This window comes from Linepithema humile, chromosome 5 (genome assembly GCF_040581485.1).
Source record: "Linepithema humile isolate Giens D197 chromosome 5, Lhum_UNIL_v1.0, whole genome shotgun sequence".
NCBI classification, from domain to species: Eukaryota; Metazoa; Arthropoda; class Insecta; order Hymenoptera; family Formicidae; genus Linepithema; species Linepithema humile.
Window position 1 is genome coordinate 17,315,148 of NC_090132.1, and position 25,583 is coordinate 17,340,730.

The following is a 25,583-nucleotide window of genomic DNA, read 5'->3' on the forward strand; positions in this document are numbered from 1 at the left end:
CAGTTATACACATATATAGAATTGAAATTTTTTTCACCGAATTTTAATCTTCCTATATCTGTTTTCCGCGGTTTCCATATTCGCGGTTTTGTAGAACCTTTGCGAATATGGAATTTTTACTTTAATTTGAATATATTGGTATTTTGCCTGACTGTTAAGTAATGGTTACAATATTATTTATAATTCTATCCGTCACTTTTCTTTGCCATAAGATTATTGATTTATCATAGAATAGAGCGTGTGTTGATTCTATGTAATATAATTTTATTAAAAAATTCCAATATGCAGTTATAATTAGTTTACAAACTTGTATTTGGTAGCGAAATTTCGAGCTTCGGTGGTTTAAGCGACGACGAAATGTCGCTTAATTATCTGAAGTGCTCGACGCCAACAATGATTGTCAAAAGCCTTTTGGAAGCGAGTCAAAAGTTGAGAACGCTGCTCGGACGTTCCAACCAGATTAACGTTACCGAATGTTAAGCCGCGGACAACTGCTAGAGTTTGTTACGACCGAAGCCCTTAATCGTTGGAGGTGGCCACCCGATTACCGAGATCCGCGATCGATAACACGTCAAGAATCTGGCCGATCTACCGCACACATGAGATTAACAAGCGGGAAATGTTAAGCCGGAGATGAATGACATTATTCATCGCGAGTTGGAGTTTGTGGCTAGGAAAAACTAGCTCGTTATCGAGATTGGAAATCGATGAGAAGTCGAACGGCGGGACATAACTTATTATTTCCCAGAGAGTCGCAAGTATGCATTGCTTCTGACAAGAAAAATGTTACATATCTAATTACATACACTATAATAATTTAATAGAACTATATATGAGCATCTATAATGATGCATCTATAATGGTGTGTACAATCTAGATCTATAAAAAATATATGTAAAAATTATATATAATTAACTGTTAAATATTCAGAAATAAAATTATTTATATTTTACTATATTTTATTAAAAAATTCTGTCTGTTTAAAAATAGTAATGAGGAACTTTGCTATCTAATCTTAGTAATTTTAATATTAATAAAATCTAAGAAACTGTTTACTTTTAAATATTTGTTATTTTCCACATTATTTTTATCGTAACGAAGCAAAATACTTCTTCGAGTTCGCATAGCAATTTGTTATCTTTGAGCGGAAGGCAATCAGCGACTGTTTGCTGCCGGACAGACAGGATGATTTGGCGTGTGCACGATCGACGGGAAAAGGGAATAGCAGGGGTGAGTTAGTCAGTGTTACAACGGGTCGGCTTAACATTCGAGGCGTCAATGTTGGCTAACTGTGCTAACAACGCAGTGGTGTTTGCTACCGGTGTTGCCGATCGGCACGTGGCACGAGTTGCTCTGCCTATTCGATTAGCTGAGCTTATACATATTACGAGCAACGGTCTTATTCGTTGCTCCTTTCAAAGGCCTCTTCTCTGCCTTTCTCAGATCAAGTACTTTTTTATTTTACTTTGCATAATTTTATGTAATATTCTGCTATTATTCTTCGCATAATCGATTATTTATTATGATTATTCAAACATGTGAGTAGATAGTATTATTTCATCAATTACACGCTCCAAATAAAGATTTATAAAACAGATATAATCGATACAATAAGATTCAACTTATATGTGTTTGAGTAAATTCATAAATAATTTCCATGTCGTACGTACACATTTTTTCATATACAAATATTATCAAATAAGATTTAGAAGGTTAAATCTGTGATATTTAATTTAAGGAAAGAAGTTCTCAGTGTAACGAGTAATTTAACATCATCATTGCGAACTCGAAAGACGATGACACCGGGGGGTTCGTATGACCCAGTGCAGCACCGAAATCGAAGCAGCGAAGGGTTTGATGACACCAGCCCTCTGTGGATTCGATCCGAATACAGTGCGTAGCGAGCGCGTGTCAGCCACGTAACGCATACGTCACGAAACGACCGCGTGCTCAATGCGTAGTCCTTATGCACAAAGTGAATCTCGGATTACCGGTCTCTGGGGCTCCCGGAAACCCTACACCGTAGCTCGTAGCTGATGTGAGGCGCGACGTAGACGGGGACGAGAGAGAAGGTAAAAGCGAGAGAGAGAGAGGAGAGGGAAGGAGACGTAGCTGGGCTTGATGGATGTCTGGTACCCACGATTCCCATTTCGGCCGGCGCGCGTCTCGTGGCCGCGCTCTATTAATGGGCCCGTAATAGCCTATTTGTGATCGCTAATAGCCGAAGCCCCGTCTTCTTCGCCCTCCGTGCGCGTCACGGTCGCATCTCCTTCCCTTTCATCCCTTGGCCGCGAGAAATTCCCTCGGGAAATCTGGACGGTACCCTGCAAAATGGATCCGATCTACCGCATTCGACCCTCTCAGCGATCCCGCTCCTTTTTTTTCTCTTTCTTCTTTCGCGACGATCTCGAAATTACCACGGCGATACTGCGAGAAATATCGTCGTCAATAATCCCTCATAATATGAATCTCATGATATATCAGTACATATGTATGTTGCGTCTGACATTTAGCCGGTAGTGAAATTATTTCGTGAAATATATCTGGGATTGGACAGCTCAACAGATTTTTTCGCTCGTTGTATATTTTCAACATTGCGCAGTTAAAACCGTAACAAAAGAAAAATTGACATTTCTCTCAAAATATAGCCGAAATTCGGATACACATAATGGAAGCATCTTCCAAGAGATGATGCGTTGGTAACCGGCTTATCTGTCAAGCTCTATTGCAAATTTCGCCAGCCGCTCAACTTTGAGATACGCGTGCGAAAGCGTTTTCAAGTTTTTTTTCGCGCAATGTTACCTAAGAACTTTTTTTCAAAACTTTAAAGAGTAAGGATGCCATCGTCATATTTTTTTAATCGTTAAACCGTTGAATCACTTCCGAAAAAAATTTAATAATGTACTTTTAACTTAAATTGATGTAATCATATAATGATATGATTTAATAATAATGATAGAAAATACGATATTTTCTAAAACATTGTAATTTATAGACGTAATTTAATATATAGAAATAAAAATTGTTATTGTACAAAAAAGACGTCATTTTTCCTGAACAGAATTCGCTTTACCTTTAAAGAATCATTTCCGCGCAATATATCTCTCGTTTCCGGAGGTTTGATTTTACGTCATTGCGATATTGAACAGGTCGCGTGTACTTTAAGTCGCGGGCACGTCACCTTAAAATTGATTCACGCTGTAGGAAGGAGTAGGAAGAAAAAGCAAAGGTACCCGATTTCCTTTCCTCACACAAGGAAATCTTTTGCGTCCGGCGTAACGCCGGATTTCTTATACAATACTGGGGCGGTGAAAGAAGGAGTCGATGTAGCAGGTAGCTCCGAATGGACGACCGGTGCAAAGAGATGCCCACGACTGTTCGAATGGACCCAACACCGACGCGAATGATCAAAAACTCGTTAGTCCCAGTCTGACTTCCAGGATAATAAATGTGGGAACACGAACTGCCGCGCAGAACCTATCCAGAACACCCACTCTTGTTGCCCGAGATTCTATCGTTCATCCTGCCACTCGTGTTACGCGACTTACGATTCTCAATACACGCGTGGCTAAGGCAAGTTTACGGCGATCCGAATTTTAAATGTCGCAATGACGTATAAAAAGCCAACATCCGGAAGCGATCAATATATTGCGTGAAACGATTTTGTAAAAGTGAAGCGAATTCTAGGATAGATAATGCGTCTTTCATGCAACAATAGCAATCTTCCCTCCTATGCTATTTTTGTATGAGAAGAGAAATCGCTATTATATTAAAACTGTCGTCGCAATATCGACTACATATTGTAAAAATTAATAATTTACATTTTCATGTTTCGAAAGACCATGTGACTGTTAACTCTCGTCCAGCGGATATATACCGGCTCTGTTCGGATAATCCTTACAGACTATTTATATCACAATTGCGATCACATTTTGTTTATATCGTTCGAAACAAAAGATTATTTTATCTCCCCTGCTATTTTTTCCTTCCTGTCTCTTTAGAGCATAAAAATGAATTTTTATCGCGGACGCGGTACAGTTAATGGTCAAGCAGTCCGCCACCTAAGAGTTAAATCGTGAGTTATGAAAAATTCCCGCGATCACTGGACTGATACAAAATCGCTGTATCGATATTTTGACACCGGCTAAAATTCGTAGTAAGGCGATGACGCCGAGGTTAGTGACTGCGTGGAATCAATTTCTTATTGGTCGTACGTGATCAGTATCTCGCGTCCCGCGAGTATTACGCTGCAGAATTACTGTGAATGGACCGTGGGACTGGAGCCTCCGCGGGGCACCGCTTAGAAACTCGCCATTGCTTGGCACAATCAAATTATCTGCGAGTGTATCGAGAGTCAGAGCTCGACAATCTCGACTTGATCCGAGAAACTTGTTCATTGTATAATTTCCTTATAATCCGTTTAAATTTTATTATCATAATAATACAGTTGTTTTATGGTATATTCACGCGTGCACGGTTGCTGTGAGTATTGCAAGTAGATAATAAATGTGATAATTAAATTTTCTGTCTTGTTTATCATTGAGTAAGAATGTTTTATCGACAATTGTTCTTAATTATCTTGTATCTTAGCAATTTTCGTAGTTTAGTGCTTGCGATCGTACGACATATGCTTTCTTTAAATGATTTATACAGGTGTCGAAATTATTAGTAATATTAAAAAATGTTTCGAATCAAAGTTTCAGAGGTTTTACGAGATCATCTTTCTGATCTCACGTGAAAAATATTTTCATAGCAAAGTTTTGTGAAGCACCTGCAAAGTTAGAATCATGACACTGAAAATACTGGGACGAGCGAGATGACCAGCAAAACTGTCTCAGGAAAGAATAGACCAATGCATCTGCAACAAAATCCACTCGAAACCTGTGGAGCATCCGAAGTTCACTTTTCTCCCGCGATTCTATCTATACTTGCGTGATCAATCACTATCAATGGCATTCGTTGTCATTTTGGATAGTGTTCGCGGAACCGAGACGGTGGGTGGACATTCCAGATACAATGTTTGTGATGGAGTCCACCGTGTCGATGGAGTTGATCGAATTTACATTACGACGCTAGATCGAATAGTAGTCATACGACGAAGGTAAATCTCGCGAGATTTATCAATGAAGATTGTGGAATAAAAATTGACGTTTTGAATTGATTGATATTGGATTAATCAAAATGTGTAATGTTACAATATAACTATACCTTCCCACATACATTTGCAATTAAAGAAGAAGGAATTCTCAATAAAAATTTGATTATTTTATTGTGAAAAGTGTTCCGTTTAGACGAACATTGAAACATTTTAGAATTTTCCATAAATTTTGTTGCATGCTCTAATCTGGAATTTCTTAACGGCGACTATAACTTAGGTATTATATAATCAATGTCACGTATTCAACGCGGCGCAAGGTATATGTATCCTATTAAAACCGGAAGACACTTATCATTCTCACTAACCCCAAGGCGCGCGTGACCCCGTCGGGTACGGTGAGGTGGGTAATTCATTGACTTGGTAACTCGGTGACTTTCACCGGTGATTTACGCGAAAGCTTCATAAGCGGCTTGCCTCAGTTTCAAATTCCGTTCTCTCCTCGTCAATGAGCCCTGCATCGCGCGAGCGCAACAAGGAGAATCCTCGTCGCGGCGGAAGAGAGCTCCGTCAGGACGGAAAAGAGACAGACAAATCCTGGACGAAGGACATAACGCGACTGAGGCGAAAGAGAGAGAAAGGAGAAGAAGAAGGAGAGGAGGAGGGAGAGAGATAAAAGACACGCGGATAAAGGGGGAACACAGGGGCGAAACGTAGCAAAGGTTATTTGCACCGAGTTGTCTTTTTTCAGTGCTTTTTGTTCGAACAGTTTGTCGAAGGGCTCAGCCGGCTGATCTTCGGGATGATGAGCATGAACTACATTCTATATAAAATCCGGGAGCGTTTCAAGCGCCGAAGCACGAATGCGCTTTCGCGCGCATCGATCGTTTAACGAGAGTCGTCCTTAAGCGTCTGTGCAAGAAGAGATTTCGGGAACGACTTTGGCGCCCGCAGAAAAGGGATGACTTCCCGAATATCCGGGGCTCATCTCCCCCGTCCTTAGAAGATTGCACGAGCGCACCGAGGTCATAATTCGCGACTTAATTCCGTGTCGAGAAGTCTGTCGTCGCTTTGTTTAATTTTCAGTATTTCGATTTACGCGAGTCTCGCTGAGCGCGTACTCCAATTTATTTCTACACTGTTGCTAATCAAATTGTTGAGCACAAAAATCGAACGCTTGTACATCGATACATATATTATTTTCGTCGAAAAATAAATTTTGATGTGTGGCGCATCGAACGATATATCTGTATAATTTAATTGGTTAGAGCATAATATGAACGAAAAATTTTGATTCTAACATAAGTATGATATGTGCGTTATATTTTAGAATCTGATTCTGAAAACGCGTTTGCCTGCGCACCTGCTGACAGAACTTTAGTCACGAATGAAACTCAATGCGAATAATCCGCAGCTGCGAGCGTTTGTCTCGTTCAGTAACAAAGAGGATAATAATCTTTAAATACCGTCTTACATTAATTGCACCCGGCGTAGCGAATGCACAAGATAACAGAGGTGCGAACGTCTGTCTGTTTTGGCGTCATAAGCGGGATAAGTCACAGCTACAATGAATATAAGTAAGTAACAGGTCAATTTTACATACCAATTAATGACGAGAGTATTCGTCGAAATTATAATGAACAGAATTTTTTAGAGGATTTTCCGAGCAGAAATCACGTTAACGTAAGCGTTAAAATTGCCGTAAATATTGCGGCCACAAACTTTTACGTATAAAAAGCTTCAGCAGGATTGCCGTCGATTAATTAATTAATCGTGTCAAACTGAGATCGGTGGTTCTTACTTTAATGCTGTGTAATGCCTGTAATACTACTATCGATTTGATGCAGATCTCTTAATGCCACCGGAGTAGATTACAATTCCAAAACTGCGAACATTTTTGCGTCTTTTCGCGTAATTTGAGCTGAAGCCCCGGCAATAAATCTCATACGATAATCTTTCCATGCGTATTGCCTGATTGTTTGCAGATTAATTTTAATATTTCATTAACGATAAAAAAATAAATAATTTTAAAAAATAATTCTATTTTATTTTCAGCGTTAGAAACGTAAAGTTAATCTGTTAATAAAATATATAATTCTTTTGTTGTCAACACAATTAAACTGATTTACAAGCATCAAAAATCTCTTTTATATATTTTTCATTAATATAATTGTTCTTTTCAGGTTAACAAATTTTAGACGCAATCCGGAAATGGTTTGTAAACCCTTTATGTGTAAAGATACCGCTGATGTATCAAGCGATAGATCAAATTAATTCTGGTGCAGCAAAGTAAATTGGTAAAATTGGTAAAAGTCAATAAAATAATGTTTATAATATTTGATATAAGCGTAATTGATAAAGAGTAAAGTATAATCTTCTTTCTCCTCGCGATTTTGTTAACCGACTTATTTATTTGGCTAATTTCTGGTTTCATCCGTTGTCATAACAAAAGTGAACGTATATTTCGTTTATGTACACATGTCGTTGATTTTTCCGCATTCACACACCTTTCCAAAAGCTCAAGAGAGAACGCGAAACATTCCGCGGCGGATCACTCTCAGTACACACAATATTATTTATTTTAGCGAATAATGTCGCACAATGTATTTGGAATCGCTGCCGAATTTCTATAGCAATAGATAGAGAAAACATAAGAGAAACAGTACGAGATGGCGATACTTCACCCGTTTTTCAAAACAAACACGCGGCTCGGCCGTCTCGTCGTTATTGTGAAACAGATACGGTGAGCGCAGGTGCGATTCCGGCGATCTCGCGGCGCCTTGTCACGTCTCGTCTCGTACGGTGTAGTCCCGATTCGTCAATGAGGAAAATTGGCGTAAGAGCGCATGAATGGGCCCCGGTGGTGAATAAAGTGGCCGCGCGTTAGTATAGGTTTATGGAAGCAAGCCGGTTTTAGCTACGCTAATAGCATAGTAATGCTGGCTGATCTTTTCGAAATCCCGTAAGAGCATTAACCGCTCGCACGTGAGCAAGTTAAATTGCTATGTTGCGGGTATACCGCGGGTATGTAGCTATCACCTGGCTACAGAGCGCGTCAAAAGGAAGGGAGGAGGATCGCCAACGGATCCGGGGGTCGACCCACCGTCGGGGAGAAAAATTATTCGCGCTGGCATCTTCAAGCGGTAACGAGATTAGGCATTGATATTCAGCATGCGAGGATGCGCGTCGAAGTCGAGGATCCAGTCACTGGGGGCTATTATCGCGCGTGCCATCGGATTTTGAGACAGTCTGTAACGTGATTTTCGATAACGTGCTAATAAGGCGTGATTTGTATTCCATGGGTGCGTTTAATGTTACGATGGACGAGCAGAAATTATCGTGCGTAATTACTACATCTTCATGTTTTCACTTGCATACGTAATATAAAAATTTATATAGTACGATGTATTTTATTCAGTTTGCTCGATCCTTATCTACTTTTATAAGGTTTAATATACTTTCTCATGTTGACTGTTGACTGTTAAAATTTCTAATTTGTTTATACAAACTAAGCGCGTGCGAGTGAATGGATCAGCAAAGTTTGCAAAATGCCAAGAGGAGTAGAAGATCAATTAATCCTTCGGACATTAATTACTTTAATAATACTATCAACGATATTTTGTTCTTAATATACTTAGGTCTACTGCTTATTAAAAGCTTTGCTTATTGATGATCGAATCTATTATATTCTTGAGATTTTATTACACGATTGATTCTATTAAACCTTTTCCCTTGTTCCGCAAAAAGAAATTTGATTTTCTATGAATAATTGAGCGAGAATTTCCTGCGTCCAGCGAGAAATGCCAAAACACATAGGTACTCGTTGTTGTAACGTCGCGAAATAATGGCCAAGCGATTCTTACCCATTTTCTCGTAATCTATTCGTACACCTTCGAACGAGAAAGATATACCTATCACGGATGCGAGCAAAGGAAGCCCGCGTTGCGAGGCGAAAAAGAGACAGGAAAAGCGAGAGAAGAGAGGAACTCTGGGTTTGAGTATATTTTTAGAGACGAACTGTTCGTAACGTCGTTGTCACACGGAGTTGCCATCGCGGCTGGTGAGGTCGGCATACTCTAAACTGCTATTGGTTCCCCACTGCACAGCTACTCCGATGTTGGCACTGCCCTCGCCACGCCACTCCGGAACGAGTCGACGCAGTTCGACGACGCACATTGTTCCTTCTCTCTTCATCGCGGGGAATTGAATTGATTTCCGTCTCTTTTTCTTTCATCTCTTCCGCTTCTCTCTCTCTCGCGCCCACTCCTTTACTCCCGCTTCTCCTTCCGCATCCCCTCCTGTTGCAGCGCGCGCGCTTCTTCCTCTCTTACGCCGCCTTCGGTATCGCTTCGTTTCTCTCGCTTTCACACGTGCGTTTCTCGTGACGCCACGACTGTTTCTCTGTCATTTCGCGACCGCGCACCCCATCCCCTCCCCGTGTACTTTCAACCCCAGCGTCCCTCCCCCGCCGGCGGGCCGTCGAGCGAGCGTCCCCCTCGCGCATAACCCCTCGGCCAAGAGAGCGATCCGTAACAACTAAAGTTCTCGTGAAAAGTTGAGCCGGGCGCTCTCCTACGCCCTCCTGCTATAATAGCCGCTCGCGCTGGTCTCTCTACCGACCATCGTCGTCGTCGTCTCTCGTGCTGTCTCCCGTCTCTGTCCATCTGTCCCACATTCCGTGAGGCGGAGAGAGAAAGAGGGAGACGGACGTGCGCGGATAAAGGGAGGTTGCGAGAGACAGAGTGAGCGCGAGAAAGAGAAAGGAAGGGAGAAAGAGAGAGAGAGAGAGAGTGAGGGAGGAAGAAAGGGCAAGCGCCAGAGAGCGAGACAGAAGGAGAAAGAGAGGAGCCCGCGCTCCTGGACGACTCCGGCGGATTAGGGAATAGAATAGTCATTATCGTGTATACATCCGTATTCTACGAGCTATCGGTCGCGCTCGTTCGGTGAGTCGGTCGTCGGTGTGGAGTGGCGAAACGCCGTGGCGAGCGCCGGTTTCAGTGGTGTGTGCGGTGCCGAGAGATCGAACGACCTAGCCCGTCTCTTTTCTGACATTGGAGCGCGCCGGCGAGTACTACGCGTTGGGCCACGGTGTGTGTTGGAGTGCGAGTTCGGGGGCTTCGTCTGGATTATCGGGCTCAAGACGAGGAATATCGACGTGGGAGCAAGCGGCGTCAGCAATTACGAGTGTTCGCGGGTGAGTAGCGTTCCCTCGCTATTTACGAAACGTCAGATGTATCGTATTGTGTTGTCGCGGCATTTTTCGCGATTGTCACGCCGAGGAGTGGTGTAATCTGGTTCGGCAAATGGTGTCTACTGATATTCGAGGAACAATTTATAAGTACGTTTCCTGGATTTAGTTCTCGTCGAGAATATTGGTGTTGTTTTCGTCTTCCAATGTTTCCGTGACGCTTTTCCGATTTTGTGTTCCGTCATGTGTCACATAGTGTCAATTGCTTGGCGATTTACTGACCTACATAGGCCCACGTGTTCGTAGAGAAATGCGCGAGAATATTGTTTATCCGTAGTATTTGACGTTTTATTTGTTTAGCGTTAATTAATAGGATCGTGTATTCTAGTTTAATCATCGAGAGCTTGACCTAATTTCTTCATCACGAATTTTGATAAACGTACTGTTATTAAAACATGATAACATCGGTAGTATTTTAGATAATAGAGTTCAGTAGACTAATCTAGATCCGACGATACTTAAACTTGTCGATTCCACTACTATTTGCTTCTAGTTGCTATCTTTATATTATCGTAATTTTATTATGATAATAATATCGTTTATTGCATATTGCAGACTATAAAATCTGTGCGTTGTTACTTCTATAATAATATAACTGATTGTATAAGTAGATATATTTCTCTTTGTTAAATAATCATCATAATCTCAAGTTTATGCAGATAACGATCGACTGTGTCGCTTATCACTGCTGATGTCAATTTATTGCGAACCAACGACATCTCTATCGATCGAACGACTCGTTTCGCAACAGCCACACAAGGCTTCTTCTATATTTACAACGTCGAGAATTTTAATAATTATTTGTTACCAGACTGCAAATATTACGGTCAAGTTTGGCTTTTATAAATATCCGAAACGATACGATAATATTTATGTATTTTATTTGAGAAACGTACGCTCCAAAAATCGTGTGTCAGTTGTACAAACCGTTTTTATAATGATAAATGGATTCATAATAATTTGTATTTAACGATAACTGACGGTCAGCATTTTGTTAAAAATTTCACCTTTCTTACTAAACACTCGTGATTAATAACCACTCCCGACTATGTGGATTTCCTCGCGAAACCGAATTCGACCGCGTACGCCACGGTTTTTATGATTTCTGCGGATTGCGGATATCCTCTGCGATTACTTCCCGCTGTAAACGAGAAAAAAAAGAGACAGAGAGAATCCCGGCCGAGCGAATCAACCGAATTCGGGCGCTGCGGTGCGCGAATACCTCGAAAACGCCGACATTTAATCGGTGAGGCGTACATGGAAGCTTTCATCCGGCCAAAGAGAGAATGTATAAATTCGTGGGCGAACTTGTTTCGAAATAACCGTGCGAAATTCCGCAGAGCGAGGGAAATTTTGCGAGTGACGGGGAAAAAGTGCGTGGACCCACGAAATACGCGGCGTTAACATTTGCGCGCTAAAAGAAATATATCGTATTCGCCGAGAGACTATTAATTGCATCCGGAATTGTTAGCTGATGTACTGCGAAAAAATATTCCGTCGTCGGAAATATCCCGCATGTTTAATAATTCTGTACCAGGTACAATTATATTCTTTTTTGGAAAATGATAAATATCTATTGTTTCGGGAAAGCCAAACCGATAAAAATCTCGAGCCTTTCAGAATACAATGATATGCGATATGGCATATCACCAACGCGGAGATTGAAATCCAATTCTGTTTTACTGCAAAAATTTATTACGTGCTTTGTATGTATAAACAATTGAACTCGATTAGCAATCCGAGCGATTTTATCGATAGTTCCGTTAAAATAATTAAATACTTTATAAGATGCTTATAGAAACTATCGTTACGAAATTCTATTGATATTCTATGAATTTAATTCACTTTGCTATTGATGTTATCAATGAAAATAATATCATCGACGATCCTACTTATGAGAGAGAATTACCAATCATTAATACTGTAATGAAATGAGAATGTTGATGCCTTCGTGCGCGTTTTGTAAGTCCCAAGCTGTCGTGTTGATTTTCCGAAGCTGCGCGACATAGCTCGTCAGGATCTATTTTATGTTGTATAGTGCTTGATCCTTCAATAATCTTATCTACGATGTCCGACGGTTGCCGTCAGAACAGATCTTGTAGCGCGCTGCGCCGAGCTTCGACTACTTCCGTTCGCGCCTCTGCAATTCCGCGGGAAGTTTCGGCCCCGAAACGTTCCGGCGTGGTAGCGTGCCGAGAGAGTTGGCCAGCGGGATTTCCACGGAAATAATCTGCTTACGGTAATCTTCTTGGCTTGCCTCCCTCCCGGTTAAGGTCCGCCTTCCACGAGGAGGTCCTTCATCTCCTTGTCATCGTCGTCGTCGTCTATACACGCGGGCGCGTTCTCCGTGGCAACGCAGGACGTTCCGGATCCTAGTCAGTATCCGATCTTCAAATTTAATACGGAAACTCCGTCGCGAACGCGTTCGATCGAGTCCGCAATGAAGCGGCGCGTGCTTCTTCAGTGGCGAATACAGTGATACCATGGTGATTTTGCGCATCACAAAAAACTTTCGTGCACACTGTCGTAAAAAATGTGACATAATGACAACTGGTCCTAATTTCGAAGGTTTAGTGAACAAGTGATGGGACTGAAAAAGGATGACATTATGTCGAAGAATGTCGAAGAAGTTTCGATCGACACCGATCTAATTTACATTTATAATGACACATTTCATGAAAATTGCGAATCGAGAGACAAGATATAACATGATATGAATCGTCATTTAAGAATCTAATCTAATCTGTTTACTGTCTGATCATCATTGTATAAAAAGGCGACTATCGTCTGGTTTGTAAATGTCACTCTCTGGATTTGCATCTGGTTGGAAATTTAAAAATGCGGTGTTGACTACTCGATAGGCAAAAAAAATATAATTGCTACGAATGTAAAGATACGTTAATATTAGATCGAGACGAAGGTGACGTTGGAATTTTGCAATAAATACGAAACCAATGACATTCCTGCACACCGAGAAAAACGTGGTGGAACGAATTGAGTGCATCGTCGATAATAAATTCATTCGAATGATGATAATTCTAAGATGAGCAAAAAGTTTTGAATAACTTGCGAAGAGTGAATCGGAATAATTTACTCGCGACTTTTTGAAAAAATCTTTCAAGTATATAAAAAGATTGCATTTATATTAATTTACATTCGGGTTTATAATAAAAAATAATTTTGAAAAATAAAATAATTTAATCCGAAGCACACGCTTCAGTTATACGATTATTTAAATATTGAAGAAAGAGATGCAGAAGCCGAACAACAAAATTGTCAAGTGTTTCCATGGCTTCCACGACGGACAGTCTGCATGCGAGGACAAAGTTTGTCTTGTATGTTAACAAATACTTTTTTTCACAACGAGATTTGATGTCGCGGTGTCGCGGTACAATAAAGAGAAAAATTATTTTAATTTCATGATCGATTCGTAATATAAACTCACGCGTAAATCAGAATATATATACATCGCCTAAAAGCCCCGCCCTTTTAAACGAAGATCTTAGAGACGCCATAGTCGTCGCGCTCCCGATTTGCTGCCACGAATTCAATCTCGTCTCCGGCATCAAGCATCTCGAAGCATCAAGTCTCTCAAAATCCCTGGCCGATGTTATCACGTGCGAACGGGTCCCAATGTCGCGCCGTGCCTCGGACGGGAGGATTGACGTGGCCACCATAGAACCGTGAACGCCGGCCCGAGGGGAACAAAACCTTCTCGAAATTGGCTCCGAGGAATCAGTAAGTTCCACCGTCCGTCAGAGCGGAACATAAAGAAGCATGAAGCGGAATGAAGGCAGGTGGAGACGAGAGAGGGAGGAGAGAGACGGCGAAACGAAGGAGGCTCATCCCCGTCGGCGGCGGGACGCAACCCCCATTGGCATTTCCTTTTTCGTCGGTCGAGAATAAAGACTAACTACCGGAGAACAAGCCCCCGGCGGAGGTATATCCCGTGTATACCTCGTGAAATTTCTACGGGAATTAAGTTTTACGCTCAATGAACGCGCAACAAACGCCGTATACCCGGGGCTAAGATTGCATTCAATGCGACTCCTCGTAGAGACGTTTTCTCGTGCACGACTCGGTGCGCATGGCATGCTGCCCCTTGAAAAAAGGTATTCGACTACAATCCGGGCTGCATACAAAGTGTGCGACTTGACAACGCTAAGCTATCTTTTCGCGAAATAGTTTAGGCTCGATGCCGAGGTAATTATTTCTTGAAAAGCTACGCACGACGTGAATTCAACTGTAAGCTCGACGCAGCTGCGCGTTGTTAGACAGTTTAATTAATTTTATGATATATAAAGTTTCCTGTATTTCCACTGAGTAAACCAAATATCACAAATATTTCCGCTAAAGTGGAGTAAATCATGAGAAATTTGCCTCGCTACAACGCGATGTAGTATCTTGCAGTAGAAATAAAGATTTCATTGCGGATGATGCGACTGAGAATGCCAAGTGACAGATCTCTCAATAACGAAAATGAACACGTATCTGACGGGAAAAGATTGCAAAATTATCGCGACGGGAGTGCATGTGCACATTTGTGCAAGAACTTTGGAGAAGTGACGCAATCTCGAAAAATCATCCGCGGAATTAATGCCTCGCTCGTTTCATAAGTACTTTCCTCCCGGCACTCGCGCGCGCATGGCTGCACTTCACGCAACATACGTACATATACGTTCATTGTGGTGCCACGGGGGCGGGCTCTTCAGGAACAATGCGGTTGTGCGCAAATACTTCTGGAAACAATACGGCCGCGACTTAACTTTCTGGGATAGCTCTGGTAGTGTGTCGTTCTTCGTGTACCGTCGGATGTACCGAAACCGCAGACCGCGCTACCTAATGCAGAAACGACGTTGCATCCCCCGCGATGAATTCGGTTGCTACGACTTGTTTTCGATGTGTGCATCTTCTCGCAACCGCATCTGCGCGAGTTTCTCTTTACGTTATAATTTTCCCGCGAATTATCACTGCGCGAACTCGAGGACGGATTGTTGGGAAGTTTCAGCTGCAGTTTCAGTAAAACTTACAGAGTTAAAATTATATTCCTTTACGTTTACGAATAAATAACTCCTCACATCATAGGAATTTGCTGCGGATTTAAGACGCAAAAGCGAAACGCATATCCGCGCAGATACATACACCGTTGATTCAGTTGATCCGCATAGATATGATCTGTTGGACATTCGTAAATCGAATTTTTCAATGACAAGAGAGCAAATCTCTTTCTCTCTCTTTCTCGCGCGCGCAGCACATACACGTGGAACGTAATAATGGGGATTTAACAGTCATTAGGGACGGCATGTCGGTATATATCTGTCGATTGGTAACGCAAAGTGTTTGCATTAGGGCCGAACTATCGAAGGGCGAGGGTGGGGAGTGACTCGCGTTGCAGCGGGAGATCGATTCGTCGAACAGGGGGGTCGGGGGAGTGCGCGGGAGTGTAAAAGGCACCCTCGCTATCTTTCTCTAGTCCTACCGTTTCTCTCGGGCTCTCCACAGGATCGTAGACTACTCGAGTGCTCTCGAGGACCAATCGAGTGGCGGCCTGGGCATTTTGTCCACACTTGGCGGTCTGTAACAAGTGCATTGTCCCGTGCACCAAAGTGCACAAAGATAAAGAGACTTCTGGCCACTGCAACAAGAGGATCCTCGAGTGCCCGTTTTCGCTCTCTCCCTTTCATTCTATTTCTTTCTCTAACTTCCTCGCGCAACGCAGCTTAATATGACAAAAGTGCAAATAAACGTGTCGCTTTATCGATAATACAACTCGATCGATCTTTCATTTTCGAAGAAATAGTTGAATATTTTAATTAAAGAAAGATTAAATTGAACTTTATAATGTACACATACAAATATATAATACATTTAAGCTTTTCTTTATAGTTTTGTGCAACGATAAATTTGCAATTTAGTTGTGCTATAAAAAACTTGTGTTATTGAATTGAAAAAAAGAAATAAGAAAGACTATGTCGTGACAGTGTGCGTTCAGGTGCGCAATGCAGACATTGTTAAAAAGTTTCCGAAAGTGACAGTTGTTTTCGGGGTTTTTTGCTCACGCTGGGTGGCATGTAACAAGTGCTTTGTGGCCGGTACGAGGCGCGTAAGTGCACAAAAGTGGAGATTCGCGCCTGACTGATTTCAGGAGGACCCGAGAGACTACTCCGCCTTTCTTCGTCCTACGCCCTTCCTTTCATAGCGAGCAAAATTTTAATATAGCCGGAACGAGAGGCAGCGTCACGGGATAGTGTATACTCTATGGATTCTTTTTCAGCGGGTGGCAACTTTATTCCGGTCCCGGGGATCGGAGGAAATTTGCGCGCGAGCGTAATGAGACGTAATATTAGAAACGCAATACAGCGCGAGAACTCGCCTTTTGCATCTGCGATATTAAGTACTCGTAATTTCATCGAGCGATGTAATGTCTATGAAGCATCCTACGTAAATACTACTCCGGAGAAAGAAGTATGTTATTTTATCGCCATGAAATTTCATTCCTTTCATAGTGTAAATTGCAATATGCCGTATCCAATTGCATGAAGTAAATAATTTCAATTTTCTAATAACTTTAACGTTTTAGTTTGTAAAATTAAAAGATCTTTTAATTCGCGAACGTGCAGCATTTATTTACGGAAGAAATCGTAAATATATTTAAATCGTGAAAATGCGTCGATTCGCATGTCATAAAGCGAATCTATGCGTATTACGTGACCAGTAGTTACATCGCGGCATATAATGAATTTCGGTAGTAGTCGAGCATAAATTTCAATTGCGGATGAACATACGGTACGAAGCACGAGGGTGGGTGTTTCATCCATATTTGCGCGAAAAGACTCGCGTTGCGGCGGCTCTATTAGTATTCTGAAGAGGCATTTCGAATGGCGCGGTTCTATTCAGTAAAATCTAGTTTCAATATAGCGCGCGGTTAAGAGAGGACACGGAACAATACATTATTAAAGACGGCTTGATGGTGTAAGATTTCATTTCGCAAGCACACACCATCGAATCAACCGTTCACGTCTATGTTGGTTGAATGAGTCAGTGTCGTTGTGAGTAGAAAGATTTCTACTTTTTGCATGAATATAAAACTTGTAACTAAGATATTGAAAGCCCCCTCAGCTTTCTCAGTTGAAATTGAGACGCGTAAATTGCGCCGTTGTATAAAATTCAACGTTCGGAAAATAGAGCACGGATGCAATCAACGTTACAGTGCATATATAATATGATAAAAAATGTGAGTATTTATATAAAGCCGGCCAAGTGTCCTACATCTTGCATTCGATAAAAATGATTAACTCGGGGACACTCGTCGTGACGCTCGCAATGCTATCGTCATCCGATTGTTTTTTTCACGATGAGAATGTTAATTACTTACCGATTAGCATTCCTTAATCCGAGACATGTGGACGGCGACGTCCGGGAGGCAGGAAACAATACGCTTTCGATCGTTGTGCGGCCATATCGCAGATGTGCCTGGCGTAGCGTAGCAGATGTAATAAACGTGGCGGCAAACAAATTAACGAGTCGCCACCACCGGAGAAGGTAGATCGTCCGTGATGGTGCAGGGCAGGAGCAGGGTCGGGGAGGAGCAATAGTCGTTGTTCCTGACTTTGTAACCGGAGAGGATAAAACGCGACTTAAGCCAGCAACTAAGACTGTGAGCGTGTTGCACGTCTTCAGGATCGGTTCTTTCGACATTCTCGTTCGCCGTTCTCGCTTTTCGGGCCGACGAGGCGTTTTCGGAATTAGATTGTGAGCTGTGGCCCCCTTGAGAGGAAGAGTTGGGGATACACCTTCCTCGGAGTCCTGTTGCATCTTCGGATTATCCCCCGCGCGCAGCTGCCCACCGCGTCGCTCTTATTTCCACGCTGGGCGGCAACGCGATCGGTTCGTGTTTGTTTAAAACGCCGTCTATTTTTCTCCTCTTCGAGAACGATCTACTCGATAACCGGTACGTCGCGGAAACTAACACAGGACACACTAACACCGTTCGGCTTTGCGAGAACGCTTGCGAAGTATACGCCGTTCTGAGCCAATCCTTCTTTTTCTGTAACAAGAAAAATTATAAAAATAGGTGACATAATAATTGGTTGAAACTTTGTCTTCAATAGCATTATTACGCGAATGTTTTATATGTATATTTTTTAATTATATTGATTGTTGACTTAATATTTTCTAAATCTTCCACACAGTTTTACGCAATAGTGATTCTGTTTCTCGTCATCTTTCAGGCAAAACGTATAATTTGGACGTCGAGGACGTCTCTTTAGGGAGACCGCGGCGGGGGGGTGGTCGTGCTGGGGGCCGAGGGGGTGGTGATGTGGCCGAATAGCCTTGGGGGTACTTCCGGCTGCAGCGGGGGCGCCGGTGCCACCGATCTCGGGGGCCTCGCCGCCTCCACCACCTCGGCCTCCGAGCTCTTCGGACCCGCGGCGTTCGGCGCGTCCGCCGCGGGGCCTTACGGACTCAAGACGAATCCCTACGTGAGCGCGCTTGGTATGCCGCCGATCGAGGCGTTACATTCAACCATCGGCTATCCCGGTTGTACACCTGCCGGTGAGTCCTACTACTGTGAGTGCCCATCATGTTGTTTTATTAGTTTTAGTACCGAAATCGAGTCGAAAGTAATTTTTTTACTTTAAAGTTGCAGGTTTCGTACATTTATATTATCAAATTATATTATCAATTGGCAACAATTTGAAATGTCAGATTATTGCAAAAGTTTTTTACATAAATTTATGCCAAAATTGTTTTAATAAACTGTAATATACTGTATTGTAATTGGAGAACATTTGCTAAATGGAAGTGTTAGCAATGTGGTGTGATACAAAATTATTCATTAATCGTGTTAATATAAAAGCTGCTGCATTATATATGGAAGTTGCTTCTGACTCGTGAAAATATTATTACTATTATTAATTTAGTTATTAATAATCAGCTCATTTATTCTATTTATTTTATTAATCATTATTGATTAGTCATTTAAAGGTAGTTGACCTATACATTGTAACGTAATGAATTTTATTCATTTATTGCAAGAATTTTCGATATTATGTCACATGAAATTGCAATTTTTAATTTTTAATTAAAAATTTAAAGGGAAAACTCCTTCTTGGTTGCTAATTGTTTATCTCTGAACGGGAAACAGAATTTCCTTATCTCTTTTTAAATCTTTTTTTATAGACGTATACATTTAATATTAATATTTTATGCATATGTTAGAGAAAGATATATAAATAAACATTCTATCCTATTCTGTTGTATTAAAAATTTTGTATTAAAGGCAATCCAAGAAAACAACGGCGGGAAAGGACAACATTTACACGAGCGCAGTTAGATGTGTTGGAAGGGCTTTTTTCAAAGACAAAATATCCTGATATCTTTATGCGCGAAGAAGTGGCGATGAAAATCAATTTACCAGAATCAAGAGTGCAGGTAAGTTATCAGAAATTATTATTCTTGATAACAGAGCAATTTAGTGATATCTTTCCGAAGTGTATTTTCTCTCAAAAAAATTATTTATTATTTATTCAAATTTAATATCGTATTTTACTTGTAATATAAATTACTCCAACCAGAAATATATAAAAAAATATATAATTTTGAGATACGTAAGAAATATTTCCGTACTGCAGCAAAAAAATGCGACATGTAAATGTCTGCGAGGGGTGCAAAAGTGTCTGATTACTTAGAGGGTACGCACTGTTGGCATGCAGACAGTGCGGGCGGCATCGATTCTTCCTCGAATGTCTTTCATTAGAGTTAATTGAATTATCTCACAAATACCTACACGAATCCTTCAAATCTATACTTTCATGATTGCGGTAAGAGAAGTACAATAACGATTTCACTTAATAAATAAAATCTGCACATTATTTTTTAATCGTACTCTTTTTTTTTTTAAATAAATTATCAATTGCTACATTTATCGAAAAATGTCGGTCGCTTTAACTATGAAAAATTGCAAGCAATTCTTTCCGTGCAATAATAAACCGCGAAAATCTATATTAATATCTTGAAATTGACATTATGGCGTTGCTCGACTGATACTGTCGTCGTTCGCTCGTGCCGAGTTCGATGTCCACGGGGGTCCGAAAACGTGTTCGTGCATATTACACCCTCATCACAGCCCGAAAAGACGCATCGCATCCGCAATTGCCGCCCAACACACCTGGCCACGAACGTGTAAACGGGATGAATGGGTTCAACGTGGCCTATAGTCTCTGCACGTTCGTCGACCGACTGCAAAACCAGAGACTACTCTACTCACGATCGCCGTTTTTGGATCCCTGCATGACTTTTCGACCGCGGTCGTCTCTGTGCCTATTGTAGTGTCACCAAGCCCGGTTTTCTCGTCATTCAATACAATAATATCATTTCACACGGTGATCATATATTTTAAAACTAATTTCTAACAAAAAAGCTGTGGCTATAATATAATAAATAGAACATGCGGGATATGCATTGTACTGTTTAATCTCACAATATTTACTACTCAACTAATAGATCAATGATCATTGAAAGAAGACGATAAAAATGCATCAAGTATAAAGACTGAACGAAAGAAACTTATTATTTATAATCAAGAATAAAGGAAAACTGATATCTCATAAATGTATTATTGTGAAATTCTACGCAGTAGACAAATTAAACATTGATATCTAATCCAAATTTCTCGATATCAACGTGAAATGTAATGTTATAGTAAAATATTTAAACAATGTTTCTCGAAAGAGTCGAATTTGTGTGTGCTATATAACAACACACACACCGGACTTCTTCGATGGAAGAACGCGAGCTGTAACGTCGTCCCCCAGAAAATCCGTAGAAAGCCAAGCGCACCTCTCCGTTTCAAACATCGATCGCGCGAGGCTTCTTCCACTCTCTCGTCGTATTTCTCCTTCTATCTCTTTTCACTCGCTTCATCCCTTCTTATCGTTCTTACACACTAGTGAAGAGCAAACGAGCTGTAAGAGGCAATGTATTTTTTTTTACGTGTCACAGAACAATGGAATTTGCAAAATATGTTTCCGAGCTTTACTTTGTAGATATAGATTTATACATTTTTTTTTTTTTGTTAAGAGCAAAAGAGAGAATATATTGTAGTGCATCTGGTGAAGTAAATTGTGAAAAATGTTATTAAAATGCTCGATGACGTTTGTCAAAGGAAGTTACAGAAATTGGTAGAATAGTAATCTCTATCATTTGCGCGCCAGCGGAGAGAACGCTTTTTAGTCTGTGTAAGCATAATTAGCAGCTTCATTACAAGGTGTTCGTGTAAAACCAGTGGACATTTTGAACGTAAACCGTAGCGAGCCCGTTGGTACGCGAAATCGGCTTACTCTATTCAGAGAAGTTGCTCGGTGTGTGGGACGACCTATACTCCAATCGGTTTTCGTAATTCTGTTGCATTAACGACAGCCTGGTAGCGAGCGTGTCCGATATGCGTGTGCGTTTTCGTTCGCGCTGCTGCAGTCAGCTTGATTGGTAATTGATAGTCGTGCCAGTCCGGCATTCCCTTATAATTGGCTATTACGCCAGCTTTGCGAAAGCTCTGTGCGGCGCTTCGGACTCGTTCCGAATCACATTTGCGTTACGCGTCGCCGGAACGTAAAACTGTCGTCCGATTCATTTCGCGACAGATGCGCGATTTATTTTTTTCATTTTTTCCCTCGTTTATGGCGATACAGCAGCTGTGCAAATACGTCTAATTATACTATCGCGTAACGTGAATAATTTCATGTTTTGTAGGTGTGGTTCAAAAATCGGAGAGCCAAATGTCGCCAGCAGCAGAAGCAGCAGCAACAGCAGCAAGATAAGGCGCCGAGATCGAAGAAACCCTCGGGGAGTCCGGCTAGTAATCCACCCCCGGGAAAAAGTCCTTCAATTGCTACCACGCCCACGCCCGCTGCCGCGGTACCTGCTACTACACCCTTGTAAATATTCGCACTAATTTCTTTACGTTATCTCAACGAGTACTTACTTATCCCCGACGTATGCCCGCGCTAACGGCTTTTATCTCTCGCGGGAACGCGATTATTCATACGAGATAATCGGCAATTTAATTATTAATTAGTATTTTAATTGTAACTATACGTACGCTGCACGTATACGTTGCGAAGAATATCGAGACGTGTATATTGCATGAGATACAAGCTTCCTTATATTTAAAATTCAAGTGTGCAAAGTCTACAACAGTAATTGCGGCGCGATCGACTGCTGCATGAATGTGAAATAAATGTGCATATATATTATTGCATCTCTGTATTTAGGAGTGGAGGCACCGGCGGCTCAGCGGCAAGTTCCCCGGCGCTTTTAAGGGATTCGCCGCAGTATAAGCCTGCGGGAAATGCTACTAGTTTGCTGTTAGCAGCTAGCACGACTCCGCCGAGCGTAAGTCGATGGACTATACAGAAGTATTTTCTACGTGTATAACGTTTACATGCACGCGATAAGTCGATTTATATTCAAGTGTTTTGTGTTACTTCAAGCGAATGTTTCGAAGCTTTTAAAACATTTTTTCTTATCAATAATATCCCCGTTACATCTCTTCAATAGTTAGGGGGCACGGTGTACAGCAGTGGCAGTGGTAGCAGTAGTATCTGGAGTCCAGCAGTGACGGAGAGTGGTGGAGGATTTCCAGGTGATCATCAAAGATTAGCATGGACGACGACCGCTTCCCAACAGCAATGCTATCAAAACTATTCGTCCTACTATACCAACATGGAATACCTCTCGCCCGCTTCGCATCAATTAAATGTTGTGGTACGTGAAATAATTCTCTCATTCCCGCATAAATATATATTACATTAACTGTGCTACTAAAATGGAATAAAGGAAAATACTTGAAAAATAGCGTAAAAAGAATCAATATTATATTGTTAGGATAGCGGAGGTAGCGGCCTTGATAATTCATGGAGCAAAACGAGAGATGAAGGCACTTCCTCTTGGTTTTACAACAGTGCCGGATGGGGTGATCGAAAGTGAATTTACGAAGATCGAAAAATGAAGCCTGAGAACATATCATCGACAATAGCGAATTATATGGCTCGAATCGAAATTTATCGTAGTCAGTGCCAAAGTGAAAAAGCTCCTACTTCCAATAAATAATGATTTAGATTAAACATATCTTTAATTTAACAAGCAATCAAATTGTGATCTTTTAAAAAAATATTTTATATCTTGGCAATTGCTTCAAAATTGATTGATAGTGCAAATTAATTAATATCGATTAATTAATATCACAACTAGTCACATTAATGAAGTGAAGATCAATTAAACTGTAAAATATAAAGATCGGAGAATCAACGCCTTGAATATGTAAATTTGCTGTCAAGATTGTATAATTATGCGTTCTTTTGCATCAATCACTATTTTATATTCTGCCCCATCTTATATAATAATGATTTGAATAGTTCAAATCAATATTTTATAGTCATGAATAACGATTTTTTTAACAATATGCTAATGATTTCATGTAATTTCTGTTTTGACAGAAATGACTATATTGTACATAATATAAATACTTTTATGATATTAAAAAAATAATAATCTAGATAGAATCATACGTTGGAAAAGTGATGAAATATGTTCAATTGATTTAGCTGTCAGATTAAAAAAGTATACAACGTAAAACTCTTTCGACAAGTGGTATATGCGTATATATGTATATGTAACCATGTACCACATGTACATAAAGTATATATAAAGACATGTGCAGCTATGTACATATGTATCATTCTTTCGTGTAGAAATTCACTGAATATCGAAAAACTCGTTAAAGCATCAAAGCTGTCGATCGTCTTTTTTTCAAAAATTTACTTAAAATTTATTTAAAAGTAAAATATTTTACTTTTTAAATAAATTGTACACCGTCCCGCGCGCTATCAAAAAACATGCATTAGATTATTTGTTGATATTACTTGACAATACGCAAAAAGAAAGAATGAAGCAAAAAATATAATAAACATAAAGTAATATATGTTATTAAAAGACATTAGTAATTTTTTAACTTTAAAAATTATTTTTTTCGAAAACTTACATGCAACAATTTTCTACACGTAAGAATTTATTTTACATACAAAATCATACCTGGTTGCACCTCTCATATATTGTACGTATTATTTTTGACAATCAGTATTGTAATACGCGAATTTTTCAGGATTATTAATACCTAATTGAAATCCGCTATTTATTTTTCTTTTTTAATATACTGACAATATACAAAAATTACACACAATTTTTTTTCATGTTTTGTACATTTGTATCATAGTTATTTCAAGACGAAATGTTCATTTTTAGACGAAATGTAATTTGTAATTATAATTATAATTATTTATATATGAATATTTATATATATATATATTTAAAAAAAAATATATATATATAATGATAATATATTATATATTATATAATAATATATAATAATTATTAATACATAAATAGGTATTTATATATAATAATTATAATTATTTATGTTATATCATGATACAAGTATATAAAATTGAAAAAATAGCGTATAATTGTCGTATATTGTTAATTCGAAATATATATAATACATTTAAATTTGTAAACTTTTTATAGATAAATCTGTTATCAGCGTGCAAAAAATCTTATTCAAGCAATTTACGTAATATTTTTGAAAAAATCTGAGTTATCAATAATTAAACCTTTTGAAAAAGATCTTCGACGATGGAGTTTCATAAAAAACCAAACTAATTATCGATTGTTCATACAATTGTAAACATCGATTGATTATAGGATAGAAAAAATAAAGATCCATATGTAAAGCAAAAAAATTACTTAAGATCTATAGAAATATAAGTATGTGACTGTTTAGATTGTTATTATAAATATTATCAATAATTATAAGATGATCGACAAGAAAAACAACGACGTACATGTCTCCAAATGTATGAAAATAATATATCAAATTTAAATTGTATGAATGTTTGTCCATTTATCAAAAATCTTCTGCTTAAAAATTTGCATCCAAAAATTATTTTATATAATTTTTGTATGATTAAAGTTATATTCACATATTACATGTATGTACATTTATAATGTTTTAAATTGCGACTACATCATTTATTCTGCTTCTAATGTAAACCTACATCATTCTGCTGTATCATACGTATATTGTGTTTAATGATTTAAGATTAAGAATTTATATTTTTTAAATTATTGCTTGCATCTTTTTTAATGCATTTAAAATCTTCAAAACTTTTGAATAACTTTCTC

The 25,583-nt window shown here is 39.8% G+C and overlaps 1 protein-coding gene and 1 long non-coding RNA gene across 4 annotated transcripts in view; one reads left to right on the top strand and one right to left on the bottom strand.

Moving 5' to 3' along the window:
• The window catches only part of LOC105669331 (uncharacterized), a 97,244-nt gene that overhangs the window by 69,638 nt on the left and 2,023 nt on the right, over positions 1 to 25,583 (bottom strand). Inside the window, exon 4 of the long non-coding RNA XR_001100243.2 lies at positions 17,719 to 18,390. This is a non-coding gene — a long non-coding RNA (uncharacterized lncRNA). The remainder of the gene's footprint in view (positions 1 to 17,718; positions 18,391 to 25,583) is intronic.
• Positions 9,612 to 25,287, top strand: LOC105669329 (homeobox protein OTX2-like). 3 transcript variants are annotated; one of them, XM_012362222.2, is made up of 7 exons: positions 9,612 to 10,289; positions 18,575 to 18,899; positions 19,627 to 19,778; positions 22,095 to 22,279; positions 22,616 to 22,736; positions 22,902 to 23,108; positions 23,229 to 25,287. In XM_012362222.2, the coding sequence occupies exons 2-7, from the start codon at positions 18,662 to 18,664 to the stop codon at positions 23,328 to 23,330; spliced, it is 1,005 nt and encodes a 334-aa protein (XP_012217645.1). In that variant the 5' UTR covers positions 9,612 to 10,289; positions 18,575 to 18,661; the 3' UTR covers positions 23,331 to 25,287. The 3 variants fall into 3 exon arrangements, with proteins under 3 accessions (XP_012217645.1, XP_012217643.1, XP_067212109.1); XM_012362220.2 differs by having other exon boundaries at positions 9,615 to 10,289; positions 18,575 to 18,914; XM_067356008.1 differs by lacking the exon at positions 9,612 to 10,289 and adding an exon at positions 10,333 to 10,433 and having other exon boundaries at positions 18,575 to 18,914.